At 43.2% G+C, this 16813-nt stretch overlaps 1 protein-coding gene across 3 annotated transcripts in view; it reads left to right on the plus strand.

Annotated features, from left to right (window-relative positions):
* CDH13 (cadherin 13) overlaps positions 1-16813 on the plus strand; it is a 986514-nt gene that overhangs the window by 420973 nt on the left and 548728 nt on the right. For all 3 annotated transcript variants that reach the window (XM_069497960.1, XM_069497958.1, XM_069497959.1), the window contains one exon: positions 10976-11092. In XM_069497960.1, coding sequence (XP_069354061.1) covers positions 10976-11092 — 117 coding nt within the window. The remainder of the gene's footprint in view (positions 1-10975; positions 11093-16813) is intronic.

A 16813-nucleotide genomic window follows, 5' to 3' on the forward strand; every position in this document is an offset into this window, starting at 1 on the left:
CCAACATAACAGCCTGGGGCCGTATCAATAAACCATTATAACTTGACTTCAACAGGATTTCTTAGAAACAACCACTTCTCCCTATTTCACAGTTTCATAATTTCATGGACTCTCAAAAGCCTAAAGAGAAAAAGAAGCAAAGAAAAACTATATGAACCTCTCTCTGATTAAGCACTTAATCCTGCTTTGCTTTATCTCATGCATGTTAAGCACAGCTTTGGGTCTAAGCCACTGCATTATATTAAGGAAGTGAACACCTCTTCAGTATCACTAGGTATAAAAATTTACTTGTACATACATAATTTTGGTAAAACTGAGTTTGGAGACAAACATGTCCAGCGTTCTAGGGCTTTATTCCGTTTTGTGGGATTGTAACTCCAGAACTCTTTCCTTTGCTTTGTTCATTCATTTTATCTACCTGTGAGGTTTCTTCTTCATTCTATGCCTTTGTGTCTTTATGAGTTAAGTTTTTTCTTTCATTTATTCACACATCTAACTAATGTGTATTTGGTCCATGTATCAGTTAGAGCAGGCTAAGTACTGGAAACCAGCAAACCAGCAATTAACAACAAATAATCCTGTTGGTAGGGATCTGCGCTCCATGTAGACATTCAGGGATCCAGGCCTTGCCGATCTAGTGACTCCACCTATCCTAGAGCAAGCAAGGAAGATGGAGAGAGAGAGAAAGAGAACAGAAAGGCAGAGAGAGAAACACAGAGGAAGTTCTTAGCAGTTAGAAATCTGTGTGTCTCTGGTATGTGTACAAATGTGTTTACACATGTATTTTTTTCTTTTTGGAGGGGTGAATATGTGTTTAGGTATTTTTGGTTTGGGAGTTTGAAGAAATAGCAAAAAAAAAAAACATGTATTTAACTCTTCAGTCTCTTCCTCTTGATGGATAATGTGGTTGCTTCCCTTTTTTCACTTTTACTCATAATATTATAGCAAATACCTTTATGAGTGTATTATGTGTCCATCCATATGTTGGTTGTTTCCTTGTGATAGATTCCTAAAAGTTAAATTACTTAGTCAAGGAATATGGACACTTTAAAAGCTGTCAAACATACTGTTATATTGTTTTTCAGAAAAAAAAAAAAAAACTTTAAAGCATAAATGTACCCATTTACCAGAACTTCATGAGCACTGTGTACTTTATTTTTGTTTTTATAAGATGTCCCAACTTTATAGTCAGCATATTAGACTATTAAGATGACTCAGGTATGTCTGTGGAGTAACTTTAAAACCAACTTATAAATTGCAGCACTTTTAAAGAAGGAAAACATGCATGGAGTCCATGTCTGATACAGGTAATTCTGGGAATTGGTGACATTCAGAGGAAGGAAGGTACAAGGGGAAGGTAGGAGCAACATCTGGTTGACATGACATAGCTAACACTTGTCACAGGTAGAAGGGGCAGACTTCTGTGCAACTCCAGAAAACAAAGCCAAGACCCGTGAAGCAGATTTCAGTTTATCAAATAGGAGAATTTTCTAAAATATTTTCTATCGATTTGGTTACTTCACAAAGTATTGAGCACCTCAGGATGAAAGAATCCAAACTGAGTGTGGCTATTTGATTGTTGTTACAGAGAAGTTTTCTATAGTGCAGAGGAAATCAAAGCAGAATCACAGACATCCTATTCTTTTATTTATTAGACACAATTATGGAGCAAATACTCTGAACTACCCATTGTGCTAAGTCCATTACTTGGATTACCCTAATTCTTATAATAACCTTATATTCATTTAATAATTTCTTTATTTAATAATGTTTTTAAAATACTTTTTGGATGCCTGCTATTTGCTTGGCCTGTGCCAGGCTCCAGGGAACACAACAGCAGACCAAGAAGATGCAGTGGCTGCCCTTACAGAGCAGGTAACCTTGTGTGGAAGACAGACATCTATAAAATAATGGTGCTGAATGAGCATGTAATCAGGATCTGGACAAGGGCTCTATATGGAAAGGGCAAGGTGCAGGCAATCCCCATAGCAAAAGAGACTGAGCAAGCATAGGCGTGGTGCTTGAGCTGAGAGGAGGAAGGTGGGTGCAGGATCAACCAGGCAAACGAGGGGAGGCATGAGGAAGGAATCACTGGGTAAAGCCCTTAGACACACACCTGCCATCGGAGGATCCCAAGGGGACTGGTATAGCTGAGAAGCAGAACCAAAAGGACAGCGATGGCCCCTGAGGTCAGAGATGTCATCCAAAAGCCAAGCCTCCTGGATCTTCCTGGCCTTGGTAGCATTGGAGGTGTCATCTTTTGGTAAAGTGTGTTAATGAGGAGGAGGGGAATGTTTTAAAACGTCTTGCTGTCTGCTGGATGGGGAACTTTTGGAATTATCACCAAATTTCAAACTCCCCTGGTGAAACCTGTGACTTCCTTCTTGTATCGACTACTTTGACCAAAGCAATTTCTTTTTCCTACATGCATAATAACAGGAACAGCTGTCATAGTCATTACATTGGGAATGTGTTACTTCTTAGGGGCTCTTAATTCAGATGCTTGGTTATTGGGCCTTCCATGCAAGGTGTTTTATTTACTTATTTATTTATTTTTAAACTTTAGATTGGTCCTCCCCAAAGTCTATGATGTCTGACTTTCAATACTGGAGGTGTCATTTCTGATGTTGCTGGTGATCACGTCTGGAAAGCATGTATGCATGGAGACTGTACGAAACAATGGTGTGCACCCATTTCTCCTGGTTGTATACCAGCAGCCCTTGAAAAATGTGAATGATATAATTTATAACAGCAGATTGGCTCTATGCCGCCCTGTGAATCTACCAGCCATCATCTTCCCTGACCCCCACCTTTAAAATGAGTTCCATAGTGCCCCCCGCCATGAGATGATATGAGGGACCAACAGGGGTAGTTTCCATATCACCCCATTTTATTGTCAGCATAACTCTGTCCAGTAAATCTGCAGTGGGTGACTCAGTTCTGCTGACATTTGTCCTCCAGAATATTGCAAAAAAATACATAGTTAGAAATGAAGTAAGCTTAGTATCATGCTCTCTAACCTCCTAAATTTGCTGCAGAAAGTTTGATATTTGTTGACTGTTTCTTCCTTAAGTAGGCAAACTTCAGTCCCAGGAGGCAATAAAGCAAACTTTAAATGCCGCCCCAGGTACAGCAAAGCTGACTGAACCATGTGTTTGATTGCAAACAAAATGTGAATTGAGTGGCACAGAATCCTTTTCCTAGCACAATGAGATCAGCTGCAAGAATGGAATAAATTGGAGACTGGCTTCTGCAGTTCCATTCATTTGCAGAAATTTGCAGACAATTAAGCTGTCCCCCTGCAGAATAGGTAGCTGCTCCTTTTAGCCAGAGGCTGATTGAGATTTACTCTCTCTCCTGGAAAATGTTAGAGCTGTGATTCTGTAGTTACACTTGATTAAATGGGGCTAAAGACCTCTCCAGCCAGGCATAGACCTTCTTGTAAAGGTGGTCACCAACAGCAGCTCCGGGGGAGATGTATAGCAAAGTGTTTAGAGCAGGGGGCTCCGAGTCAGAGGACCAAGAGCTAAGTGACTTTGGATGCTTCTCCTACGTCTTTGAAGCTCAGAGAAGCAGCCATCCTGGTTCTACCTGTGAGTTGTCGAATGCATTAAATGAGATAATATTATCATGTGCCTAGCACTGTGCCTGGCACATAACTGCTCAATAAATGGCAGTATTTCCCATGGCAGACTCAGTGAGTCCAGAGCCAGAATGCCAGGTAAACCTTAGGGTTAGAAAGGTCAAAAGGAAACCGGTTATGTCATCTTGAGTCTTGAGTATGGAATGTAGGCTTCAAACTCTCCGAAGAAATAATCTTTTGTTCCTTCGATTCAAACCCAAAGCATCACACCTTTGTACGGAACCAGGAAAGGCTCCCCACTGCCTAGGAAGCAAATCCGATCATCTTACCTCGACCTACAAGTCTGTCCACAATTGAGCTGGGCTGACTGTGTGAGTCTCAACTTTCACCGCTTTCCCTGAACCCTCTGCCTTGGCCAGAGAGGAATGTTTCAGCTTTTGCAATGCTTTGCCTGGTTAAAATATCTCCTCTTAGCAAATGCTTTTGCCCCAAAGTTGTGAAAGTAGAAGAGGAAACAAAGGTAGAATCTTGTGGCTTCTTTATAAGGTTTTCACTATTTTCCTCTCTCGCTTATTACCTAATGGAAAGACAGGAACTAGGAGGGTGGAGGGAGGGGAGGAGGACATGAATGTTTTCTGGCTGCTTCCTGCCTGTTGTGAGTGTTGGCGTATGGAGAAGACCCTCGGACAGGTGTCCAGCCATGTCCAAGCTGCCTGTGGACCTGTGTTCAGGTGTGCAGAGAGCAGAATTGTTCCTCTCAAATCTTATCACGTCCTTGGGGTGGCCATTTGGAAGGATTTTATGCCCTTGACTGGGTGGTGGAAAGAGGCAGGGACAGCAGAAACTTTGAATGTGGCCCCTGCTGTAAAATGCCAGGCTGGCAAACCAAACCGCTGTCTGTTCCCCTTCACATGTGGGCACCTTACCCACCCTGCTTGGTGGGTGTCAGAGGTGGGCTCCTGGGAACAGACCTGGCATGCAGGAGGTGTATGGGGAGGGGGTCTCAGCCCCCACACCTTTGGGGAGGGAGGGCAGCGGGAGGGGACAGAAGAGGGGAGGAGGCTGACTGAGGATGAAGTGACCACAGTTACACAAGAGGCCTGGGCCTTCCTAGGGTAGTGGGGCCTGCGGCTGCGATGCTCCTGGGGCTGGTCCTGCCTGGAGGCTGGGCCGGCCGTGATACACCCCTCCCCATCACGGGATGTCCCTGCATCCCTTTGTTTCAGAGTCTTCCCATCAACGATGAAATGGGGGCAGAGTTCATGAAAATACTGTGGGATGATACCATGTGATTCCCTTTTATGAAATGTCCAAAAAAGGCAAATGCATTCAGACATAAAGAAGATTCGTGGTTGCCAGTGGCTGGGGGTTAAGGGAGAATTGACTATTAACAGGCATGAGGTTTCTTTTAGGGGTGATGGAAAGGTTCTAAAATTAGATGTGATAATGATATCACAGCCCTGTAAATTTCCTAATCATCTTTGTCTTGCAAACTTAAAATGGGTGAATTTTATGGAACTTAAATTATACCTTGATAATACTTTAACAATATGGTTGGAGAGAGGGGCTCCAGCAGGGAAAATGGAGCCCACCTCTCTCTTTCCACAAATTAAATGCTCAGATTTGCATTTTAGCAGGACCGTCAGTGTTCTGTAAAGACACGGTTGGGACAAGGAAGAAACCCAACAAATGAACCTTTCTTGTACTTTTATCCTTTTTAAGTCTATTCTGCACACAGCGGTCATGCTCTTTTTTTTATCCTAAGTGGACTCCTCAGCTCCAAACGCCAAACCTTCCCATGGCTCACGCCCCATGCAGAGCAAAAGTCAGCCCCTCCCGCTGGTTTGCACAGCCGGGGACCAGGGGTCTGGGATCTGGGGTCTGAACTCCCTGCACGAGGCCTTGACCTGTCTTCTCCCCATCAGGGCTCACTTGGCTCAGGCCAAGAGCTGCCCTGCTGACACTCAGACATGCCAGGGTGGGTCCTTCCTCCCCCTGCCTTCCCCGGGCCCTGTCCCTGGCTCCACGTGGGAAATGTCAGCACCCCTCCCCCCGCACCCTCAAGTCCCCTTCCTGCCAGGTTTTTCTCTTGGGCCCTGTGGGTCACTCTCTTTCTCTGTTCATCCTTTGCCTCCTCCCTCTAGAGTGTGAGCTCCCTGAGGGCAGGGCACTTGTCTCTTTTAACGCTCTGGACTATCCAGATGCCCAGAATTATGAGGTCTGTCCGGAAAGTATCCAGCCATTGTTAGTATAACGAGATTACATGGCTGGATACTTTCTAGACAGACCTTGTATACCTGGCAGGGAGGCAGGGCTCAATATTCGTGCTTGAAGAAATGAATGAATGAATGAATATGAATCTACGCTCTCTCTCCCCCCTTCACATTCTTTATTTTTATCTGCCCTCCTCTGCCTTGGCCCTCACCCTCCCCACCCCCAGCTCACAGATTCAAGGGTCTCCCCTTTATTTCTGATATCGTCCTTGGGGCTGCATGACGTGACACTCCAAGGTAGGGTGGTACTTGCTTTTCCTGTGCTTCTGATTTCTCCTGAGACTGAGAAACAGCAGGGAAAGCAAATGAAGTTGTAAAGCCAAATACCCTAAGTCAGAGAGACGGAGGCCCTGCCTAGCTGCGCGAGGCGAGAGGAGTTTATGGAGGGACGATAATTCTTGTGTGACAGAGGCCAGCACGCATAAGGCTCCCTGGAGACACCGGCGCTGTGCCTTTGACGGAAGCAACACTGGAGGCGGCTGCTGCAGGCCTCCCACCGCCCGGGCTCAAAGACGCCGACCAGCGTCATTACAGAGAGGGCAGAGGCCATAGAGATGCACGTGGCCCAGTGGTGGCCACAGTGTCCCCAGTACCTCACTGTCCTTGCACACCTCTGCGTGCCTGTGTCTGTCCCTGTGGCTGAGGGGGTTGTGTCTGTTTGAAGTGGGAAGGTGTGCTGTGTGTCCTTGGATCTAGGCACGCGATGCATGTCTGTCACATGTGCGTGTGTGTGTGTGTGGGGGGGGGGGGGGGCTATCATGTGGTTCTGGTGTGTGGGGGTGGGTGTACATACCCACATGTGCATAGTGTGTACGTTTAATGCGAGAGCACATGTGATGTCTGTGCACATCTAGTGAATCTGGAAACCAGGACGTGGCGGAGTGTCTACAGGCGTCTGGGTTTCAGATCTGGCCTTAGGCCACCCGCAGCCGAGTTACTCACTCCTAACAGGGACTGAGTGGCTCATCCTCATTCCCTCGCTGCCTCTGTCCCAGTATTAATAAGACCCATCCTTCACTTTTGTGCTGTTCTTTAGAAAGCACAGATGCTGTCACGCGCAGTTTCTCATTTCCTCCTGGTGACTGAGAGGACAGGAAAAATTATCCTTCTCTGCAGATGAGAAAATCTCCCTCGGCCCCGTCTGCGTCCATCCTGCTTCAAGGAAGGCAGCTCTGGTCCCCTCGCTGGGGCTCGCCATGCTGCAGGTCCACTCCTCACGCCCCCAGTGGGGTCCCCGTCAGGCGTCTCCCCTGTTCTCCTGCATCTTCGCGTGCTCACCACCACGTCACCTTCCCCCCTTTAACTGATGAACTTCTCCCCGTTTCTCTCGTTTCCTTCTATACCAAAGTCCTCCCTTCTAACACACACACACGCTCACACACACACATACACATACAAGGCCATTCTTGCTAAAACCGTCAGTCACTCGCTCGCTCACTCGTCAAGCCCCGCAGCCTCCTTGTGGCATCCACCCTCTGGAAGGGACCTCTGCATGGCGTGGCTGTGCACTCCTTCCTTCTTGAAAGCCGCATCTCTCAGTCCTTCTGGTTTTTCTCATTTTTGTAACTACCCTTTCTGTGGCCTTTGCTGACCTTTTAGAAACCCATCGAATGGTTGGGTTCCTCCCTTTTCCCTCTTTCCATAATCTGGGTGGTGTCAGCTTCTCCATTCCTTCCAGCTACTCTTGCACGTAGGTGACTGTGACATCTCTCTCCCTCATTCCTCTCTCTCTCCTGAATATTTGCCCTCCAGGAATCTCTGCCACATGCCCCACGGGATCCTCACAGTCAACAGATCTACTGGACCCAGCATCTGCGCCCAGAACTGATTTTTCCTCTTTGCTCACTTGGTAATGGCAACGTTAGAAGGCAGAGAATCCTAACAGATCTCATTTACCCTGATGTTCAGTTCTTTCCCACGCCCTGCTCTTCTGCCTTCAAAAAACTTCTCATGAATTGGCCACATTCTTTTTATCCCCACCGTTTGTGTCTTATTTTTCCCTGAGGTCATAGCCACAGCCTGGTCCCTTCAAAGACTTCACAGAATGGATTGACAGATAAACACACACATACACACACACACACACACACACACAGTAGTACATTAGCATGATTATACACATGTATGGTATGTAGACAACAGTCAAATCAGATATGATGGCTCCTGTGTGGTCCCAGTCATACACAGGCACATGGCTTAGGAGCACACAGCCAAACTCATTGGCACAGACCTGAGCAAAGGTGGACATGGCCACAAATAAAGAGGCAGACACTTGCTGACAAACACATGGACTGTGAATATACACAGAAATCACAGGCAAAAACAGAAGCAGAGCCATGGACCTCAAAACACAAAGTCATGGACAAATATTCACTGAGATTCCTCCTGATGTAAAGCCAAAGTTGAAAGTCAGAAGAAGCAGGATGTCCTGACCCCAGACGTTCTTTAAGATGTCCCCCATGGCGGGATCAGAGAGTCACACGCACATGGAGGCATCGCTACCGTTAGTCGTGTCCACCTTGCCCTGCCTTGTCCATTCCAGACGCTGTTTTCCAAGGCTCAGAGCCTCCTGCTTCTTTTCTTGGGCACTTTAGATCCAGGGGGGTAACACAATTATGCCTGTGGCTTCACTTCTGGGATATGCTGTAAGGGTCAGAGAAATGGACTGGCAGCTTGGGGCTTGAGTAGCTGGTGGGGGGGAGGACACTGGAGCTGGGAATGGGGACACGGGGACCTGACTGCCCCGGACTCCCACGGAAACACAAGCAAGTGCTTTATTACAAACTGCGGAAAGTTTGTTAGTGATGACACAGTACGCTTTTTCATTACATTGGACACATTTACACATATATTGTCATAGTGCACTGAGGTCTGTGTTTACTCTACGATGGAGTCTAATTACCAAACCCTTACATTTGCATAAGACTTTAAATCTTTTCAAAGTGCTTTCCTAGACCGTTCTCTCGTCTGAAGCTCAAGATGTTTTTTACTGTAAGTGAGATTCATATAATGCACATATTTTACATATTTTCTATATTTTTATCATCCCTAAATAAACCAACAGAATCTTCATGAAGGTTAGACATCAGTTTTGTATAAATATAATCCACTCTGTTATTCATTGTCTTCTCCTTGTCTGTCCTAGCTCTCTTTCTCTGTGCTATTTTCTGGGTTCAGCTTGTTTTCTTTCGGTTTGTTGGTTGGGTTTTTTGTTTGCTTGTTATACTCTTCTTTCTTTTTCTTCTTACTGATTTATATATATGTGTACACAGACTCCAGTTTTCTGTCTTTGCCTGCATATTGAGTCTTTTGTCTTCCTAGAAACCAAATGGTCTTTTGTTTTGACTCTGCTGTTGAGATTTTGATATTCTTCTTCTATGATCAATATATTGTTTAAAAGTCGAATGCATCTAATATGGCATTCTATATATCTCTACATTGGCTGAAATATTCTCTCTGCTAGCTAGGCGAAGTTAACAGCTCTTATGTAACCGCTCTGAACTTTCTTCCCTGGTGAAGGCAGGCAGATTTACTTGGGAGGTTTGTTGCAAATATTAGAGCTGACACATATATAGTGCCTAGCACATTGGTCAACATGTGCTTAATGTATCGTTATTACAGTAGTTTGTGGTGGTGATGGGGAAGGCAGCGGAGTGATGATGACAGTGATTAGAACACGGTCTTCACAACTGCCTTATTGGTAATGGCCTAAGAGTATCTCCTACCAATGGGCCCGAATTTAACCTTGTCTTTACTGTTGAACATTTGGGTTGTTTTTCATGTTTCCCTTTATAAATCATGTCTTACTAACTTCTTCTTGCATGCAGTTTTATTGTTTTGAATTTAGCATTTGGATGCATTCCTAAGAGCTAAATTACTGAGTAAAGGGATATGTACATTTGTAAGGCTCTCGATAAATATTGCCTAATTGCTTTCCACAAGGGTGCTATCAATTTATACTGCCACCAAAATCAAGAGAAAATCTGTTTATAGAAGCTTTCAGAGTCTTAGCTTATTTCCTTTTGATTTTTCTTATGTAAATTTTCCTTTAAAACTGTAACACATAAACACACACACACTCTTTTATGGGGCCATGGGGCTAAAAATGGTACAGAACTGTCATTTATCATGTGATTTTGATGGAAACCTGTTGTCTACTTTAAGGTGCTTAGTTCTGACGACACAGAAGATAATTTTAATTCATATGTGGCATTAAAGAAGATTGGTTTACATGTTGAAAATGATATTCTGTTTTCAATTCTTTCAGTCCTCTGACTAGATCAAGAAAAACGTCTCAGCCTGGTGTTTACACCCCTTAAACACATCTCTAGCCTTTTCCTACCTTTTAAAACGAGGAAATTTCTTCTTTACAGGCAACAGTTTTTAGCTTGAATTTAATAACTTCATTTGGTCTCCAGTATGTTCATTTTTATGTTTTCTTTCTTTTTTTATAAAGTGATACTAGTGCTTTATTTACAATAATGATACAAAGTTTTCATTTTGAACACATTTGTTTAATTAAAAATGTGAGTTATAGATAGAATAAAAACCCTGACGGTGTTACTCCCATGTTTGAAGTTGGGATGTATTACTTGGAGAATGCGTTCCAACAGCTGCCCCAGAATACATCTTCCTTAGAAAAAACATTGATTACAAGTATCCATGATGCCTGACATATTTTGGAACTTTGCGACTTTCCCTTCATCTCTGTTCATTTGTGAGTGTAAGGGCCTTGCATTTGGGCGTGAAGCGAATTGCTTTTATATCCGGTGCATTCTCTGGGTTCATGACCAGGTGAGTAATCTACTTGCTTGTAGGTTAAGAACAGTAATACACAAGAAGCAAGCACTGAAGGATGTATAAAGCAAGACTGACATTGTCAATAGAGTGATTCAGAAGATGGGATTAAATAGCTTAATGATAGTCATTGTGAATCACAGTGTCAGCTTTTGTATAATTCTAATGATGTACTTAGTAACGCTAATGAGGTTTGATAGAATAAAATTAACAATGTCCAAACAGCTGTATGCTTTCACAACAAAGGAACTGTATCTCAGAGCCAACTGATACATCCTTTCCATGGGATATTTTAGTCAACTTATTTTGTTTTCTCTTTTAGGATATATTTAAATTTGCAAGAACATCTCCTGTCCCAAGACAAAAGAGGTCCATTGTGGTATCTCCCATTTTAATTCCAGAGAATCAGAGACAGCCTTTCCCAAGAGACGTTGGCAAGGTAAGTCAGACAAAGGACAAATGACAAAAGCATGTTTTTATTAAGAGTTGGGCACACATGAGGTAAGTTGACTGTGACCGTCTTGGTAACCAGCTGGAATTGGTCTTAATTCCTCTAAGAGGCCAAATGATTTTAGCATGAAAAGAGTTTTGAAAGATCATCCAACAACAACAAAAAAAGGAATATGGAAAAAACAATTACAGCTTTGAATATCATGATTTGGAGAGCAGCGTGGTAGATGATGCTGAAGTTATGCAGGAAGATGTCATTGGTTAAGAAACAGACCCATTGGTTTTATAGATTCTATCCAGAAGATCAGCTAGATAGTGCACCCCCTCCATAGCTGTATGTTGATATGTGGTCTTTATTGATATCCTGATTTCCAAATGTCTAGTGTAGGAATACCACTGGGTTAGCTTTCTAAAGACTAAACCAGACCAAGGAAACTAAATCATACTAACCAGATCCAGAAAACATTGTCACATGACTCAGAACAACAGCTTTTCTAGGAAGGAATAGTCATTGTTAAATGGGCCAAAACACTGATACTGCCTTATCAATATATTCTCTCCCCATAGTAAAGTCAACAAGGAGAATAAAATTTTACCAGTTTGTATTTTTTGATGAATCTGGAATTTGAACAATGGTGGTTAATTGAATGATCTTAATGGCTGGTGCTATTGGACTATTAATTAATTCCTTAAGTACATATGTAGTACCTGTTATATACCAGACTTCAAGCTTGGGGCTGGGCAAATATAGCTGTGAATAAGCACACTATGGAGCTTATATTCTACTGGGTAGACAGACAGTCCAGAAGTAAATATATAAACAATAACATGGCAGAGTATGAAAACTGCTGTGAAAAACACAAACAGAGTGATGTGGGAAAAGAGCAAATGGCAGGGTCATAGGCTGGAAGGAGGAGGCAATCTTTGCACAGATGACTGTGGTGGCCGGTCAGAGTTATTAACATCTGAGGGGAGACTGGAAGGATGAGAAAGGCACAGCCACGGAAAGATCTGGGTAAACAGCATTCCGGGCAAAGGGAACTTCACATGCAAAGGCCTGGAGGTGCAAAAGAGTGGAGCATATTGGAATAGTGACATGCCGGGCTGGCTGCTACACGGTGAGCGCAGTCTGGAAAGCCTTGGAGTCAGAGACGTCAGCCTGTCTCAGAGGCTGTGGTGAGAAGCAGGGATTTCTTCATACAAGGAGCAAGAGACCACTGGAAGACCTGCCCGAGAGAGTGTGTGCTTTGAAAGACCCTTCTGGCTGCCTTGCAGAGAATGCTTTGTTGGAGCAGAGCAATAGAGAGGAGGTTTTGGTAGGGTTCTGGACAAGGTGACATGGACTATTAAAAATCTATTTTTAAATGAAAATTAGATATAATAATTCCGTATCCTGGCAATCACTGTATTTATTATTTTAAACTGCCACTGTGCCACAGATGCCTTTCTGTAAGCAAAGTCTTTGCAGGAGTCTAGGATATGATACAAAGGGGAGCAGAGCTGCTCCAAGTGGACAGCCCTGCCCCGTTGGACAGCGCTAGCCTCTGTGGTGACCCTTGTCTAGATGGAATTCCCTGGAGCCAACAATGCCACTTGCCAAGGGAGCAGAGTCCCTACTTCTTCAAAGCTCTGTCCCAACAGTTTCTGAGACTCAAGATGCATTCTTGTGTTTTAGGTCCCCTTTAGGTAAGCCTGTGCTTCTCAGCTCTCGCCATGCATCAACACCACCAGAGACACTTAAAAATGCATATGCCAGGGCTCTGCCCTGAGAGATTGATTCAGCTGGCCAGGGAGTGAGACACATGCCTCAGTATTTTTTAAAAGATCCCAGGTCATTCTGGTATATAGCTGGGGTTGAGGACCACTGGGCTAAACAAGTCCTTCTCCAAGAGTAGCTGTGGACCACCAGCATCAGCATTGCCTGGGAGTTTCTAGAAATGTACATTTTCAGGCCCCTCCCCAAAACCACCAGAAACTCTTGGGATGAGGCCAGGAATCTGTATTTTTATACACCTTCCAGGTAGTTTTGATGCACTGTCAAGTTCACAGAGGGCTGATCTAAATATGTTCTCCTCCCTGTCCTACCACTAATACATAACACTTTCTGTTCAGTATTGGAGTTGCAATTCCATTAATTAGGTTATAATAAGGGAGAGCATATATTCTGGTTGCCTGGAAAATCCCAGTTTACAGCTGTTGTCCTGGCATAATTATTATTAGCAACACCTTTCCTGCTTAAACATGTCCAGATTTGGGCTATAAATTATATTTCCATCCTACAGCTTTCTTCAATTTCACGCATTTTCCCCTGAGAATATTTGGATACTTTTCATAAGCCTCTTCCCTTGAGCTACTGAATGAGTTAATAAGCATGCAGCTAACTAGAGACATTTTTCTGCATTGTTTTTTACTTGTTATTGCCTCAAAAGGCAATTTTGTGTCCAAGCTGAGGACTCATCTCTTCTTTGCCCCTCATGTATTGCCCGCACTGGCTTTCAAACTAAATTCTCTACAAAACAATTGCTTTTCTAAGTGCAATAGGCTACGAACGACACTATGTGCAAGAATCTCCCAAACCTCCAGATGTTTGGGGTTTTTTTTGTTTGTTTGTTTTTGTTTTTTTTTTTTCAGAATGCCTCACAAAAACTATTTGTTCATACTTTTTTATGCCTTTGAAGGAATATATTTTCCTTTTTGTGCCTGCTTGTTTTTATTCATTCATCTTACTCTTTTCTTTATATCTTCTCTCATATCCTCGTCAACTCCCCACAGCTGAGCAGCTGTGTTCTTCAGGGCTGTAGGAGAGAATATAGGCATCTTCAGTGAGTGCTGGGGAGGTGAGCAGAAGGGAAAGAGAACCACAGAGGCAGGACTCTGGCCTCCATATATCACCCCCACCTAAGTCAGGGCACCTCTAATTTTATAAATCTTACATAGTAGATTTTAGTACAGAATGCCATTTGCAGAAGAGATTTTGTGGCTCTAAAAGTATAAAGACACTTATCTTACTTTGGCTTTCCCTAGAAGTGAAGCTTGAGACAAGAATTCAAATGCAGGAAGTTCATTTAAGAGGTGAAGGAAGTAAGAAAGGGAGGTAGGGAAGGGAGGGCTGTCATCTGAAGAGCTTGTTTATCAAGCCAGCTACCACTGTGGGTGACTGGATTGGAATCTCATGGGGAAACTATAAAAATGGCATGAAACACACTCTCAGCATTGTCCCACCCACAGGGGAGGATGCTGGGTTACTTACACACCTGCTGGGGTATCTGTACACCCAGCAGCCATTGGTTGAGGGCTGCATCCGGGGGTGAAGGCCCAATACCCTTCCAAGGTTTGGAGGAGAGCCTTTAGGCCAAAGAGATGCCGTACAGCAGCTATAAATCTGCTGCTGCGCACAGGGAGGATGAAGTCTAGGGATGGGGACAGGGGACTGATGGAGCCTGCTCCATCACTAAAACTGATATAAATATTAATACTTTTATGTTATTGGTTAGGTTGTTACTGTCTTTGTTTCATCGTCTTCTCCTACTTCATTTCCCGAACTAACTTTCTGGTGTCCTGTGCCTTTGAAGCCCACTGTACTTGCCCGTCCCCATTAACAAATAGTCCCTGAATCTCAGGAGGGAAAATCTCTGAAATTCAACCCAATTCATATCAACAAGCATATATTCCACGTCTGCTATTTATAAGGCACTGTGCTAAGGGCTGGGAATTTAATGGCAAAGGAAACAGACAGGATCCTTGATCTCACAGGATTACGAGAGTGGCTAAGCGAGCAGTGTTGATACAGATATCAGCACATTTCCATTATTTTCCCAGCACTGTGCTAAGCACTTTTCACCTATTATGTTCAATTCTCATAACAACCCCATGAGGATCATTTTCCAGCACGCCAATGAAGGTAATGAGACTCAGGGACAAAGTAACCTATCCGAAGTCACACAGCTGCTTAATAACACAGACATGCTTTTGCTTTAGCCTTTGAGATTTCAAAGTCCGTGTTCTTAACCAATATCCTTAGGAGCTACAAGCCCAGTCTGAGGATACTCATCCATGGAATGAAATATCCTTGCTTATAATTGCTTTCTTTAAAACAGCATTAAAATTAAGTGTAATTCCTTGAAATGCACTAAAAAATAAGCTGGATAGACGGGCAAATCAATAGATACAGGATAGATAATGATATGAGATAAAGGAAGTATACTGAAATGTTAGTGGTAGAATCTAGTTGGTAAACATATGGGTGCTTGCTACAAAATTCTTCTAAGTTTTCTGTGGATTTGGAAATTTCATAATAAAATATTGGGAAAAAATAAGTTTAACTATTAATAAATATAAAATTATCATAAAAGACACAGGAGTTAGCATGCTGTTATAGAAATGCTTTTTAGTTTACCTTGCATTTCAGGAGAGTGAATGGAGACTAAGTCCCTATTTCTTGATTTCTTTTTTTTTTTTGTCATAGTTTATTACACTCTGAATTCCTTTAAGGACAGGAGACCCATATACTAAAGGGTAAAGACATCAGCAGCAAGGTGATGTGTGTGGCAAGTTTGCCCTCCGTGGAGGCCTTTTCTCCGTGGGGTGTCCTGCCTCGTAGAATTGAATATCCACAGAAAGCCTTTGCAGGCAGCTCTAGAGATGAGACAAAGTCTTGACTGATACATAATTTATCTATCTGCCAAATAATTAATTAGTTGGTAAGTAGCTGGATTATTAGAAGTGGGGGGTGCTTTTCCATTATAAGAAGAACCGTATTACAACCCTGATGGTGTGTATCACTGCTGCTTGCTCAGCCAGCAGGTTGGGAGCACCATGGGTGGGGAACCAGCAAACATGGGGGACAGCCTGACAGATCACACCTCGCCTTCGGAAAATGATTTGCCTCCTAATTTCTGGCTCTTTTCCATGGCACCTTCTGTCCTAGAATATCTCTCATTGTTTCTGAAGAAAGGATTAAAAAAAAAATCACAATAGTGAACACCATTCCTCATACCTGTGATTTCCTTCCCTTCTGTGAACTCTACACAGCAAGAAGGAGCTGGGGGTGGGTGCCCTGGAGAGAACGCGCAGTTCCCGACATTCGCTTTTCCCCCCACCCCCGTAATGTATGACTATTTCAAAATTTGGGCCATAAATAATTTCTCAGTTTTACCAACTTTTGCTGATAAATATTTAATTGCATCTTTAAAGATTTTTGAGTTCTTGGGCCCGATTGATTGAGAGCAGGGGACTTTAAATCTGTGAGGCAGCAAGGAGGTCTTTGGGAGATGTATTTTATTCTCTTTTATATTAAGTTTGAAAGACAAGTCATTTATGAAATGCTTATTAGAGATTCTACTTTCATCACAAACCCTTTTCATCAAAACCAATGAAAGTACATTTTACTGAAAATCCTTTTTTTATGCCCCTATAAATTGGTAGAATGGGCATTTAGAAAGACATCTTTAACCCAAGATGGAAGAAATATATAACTGGACCATGTGCTCTTTGTAAAGGGAATCAACATAGATCATTAGGCCAAATTGTGAAAACCACTGAACCAGGACTCTGCTTTGATTGTTTCATGAATGTAGGTCATGCATGAGGATAATTTACGGCCGTTCTGAAACCTTCCTCAGAGTTCTGGGTATATGATTATTATTAGAGGTCTCCCCACATCCGGGTCTCCGTACCTCAGGTTTATGCCCACCTATGAAAATAGGTACCA

Source organism: Eulemur rufifrons, chromosome 23, assembly GCF_041146395.1.
Source record: "Eulemur rufifrons isolate Redbay chromosome 23, OSU_ERuf_1, whole genome shotgun sequence".
In the NCBI taxonomy this organism is placed as follows: domain Eukaryota; kingdom Metazoa; phylum Chordata; class Mammalia; order Primates; family Lemuridae; genus Eulemur; species Eulemur rufifrons.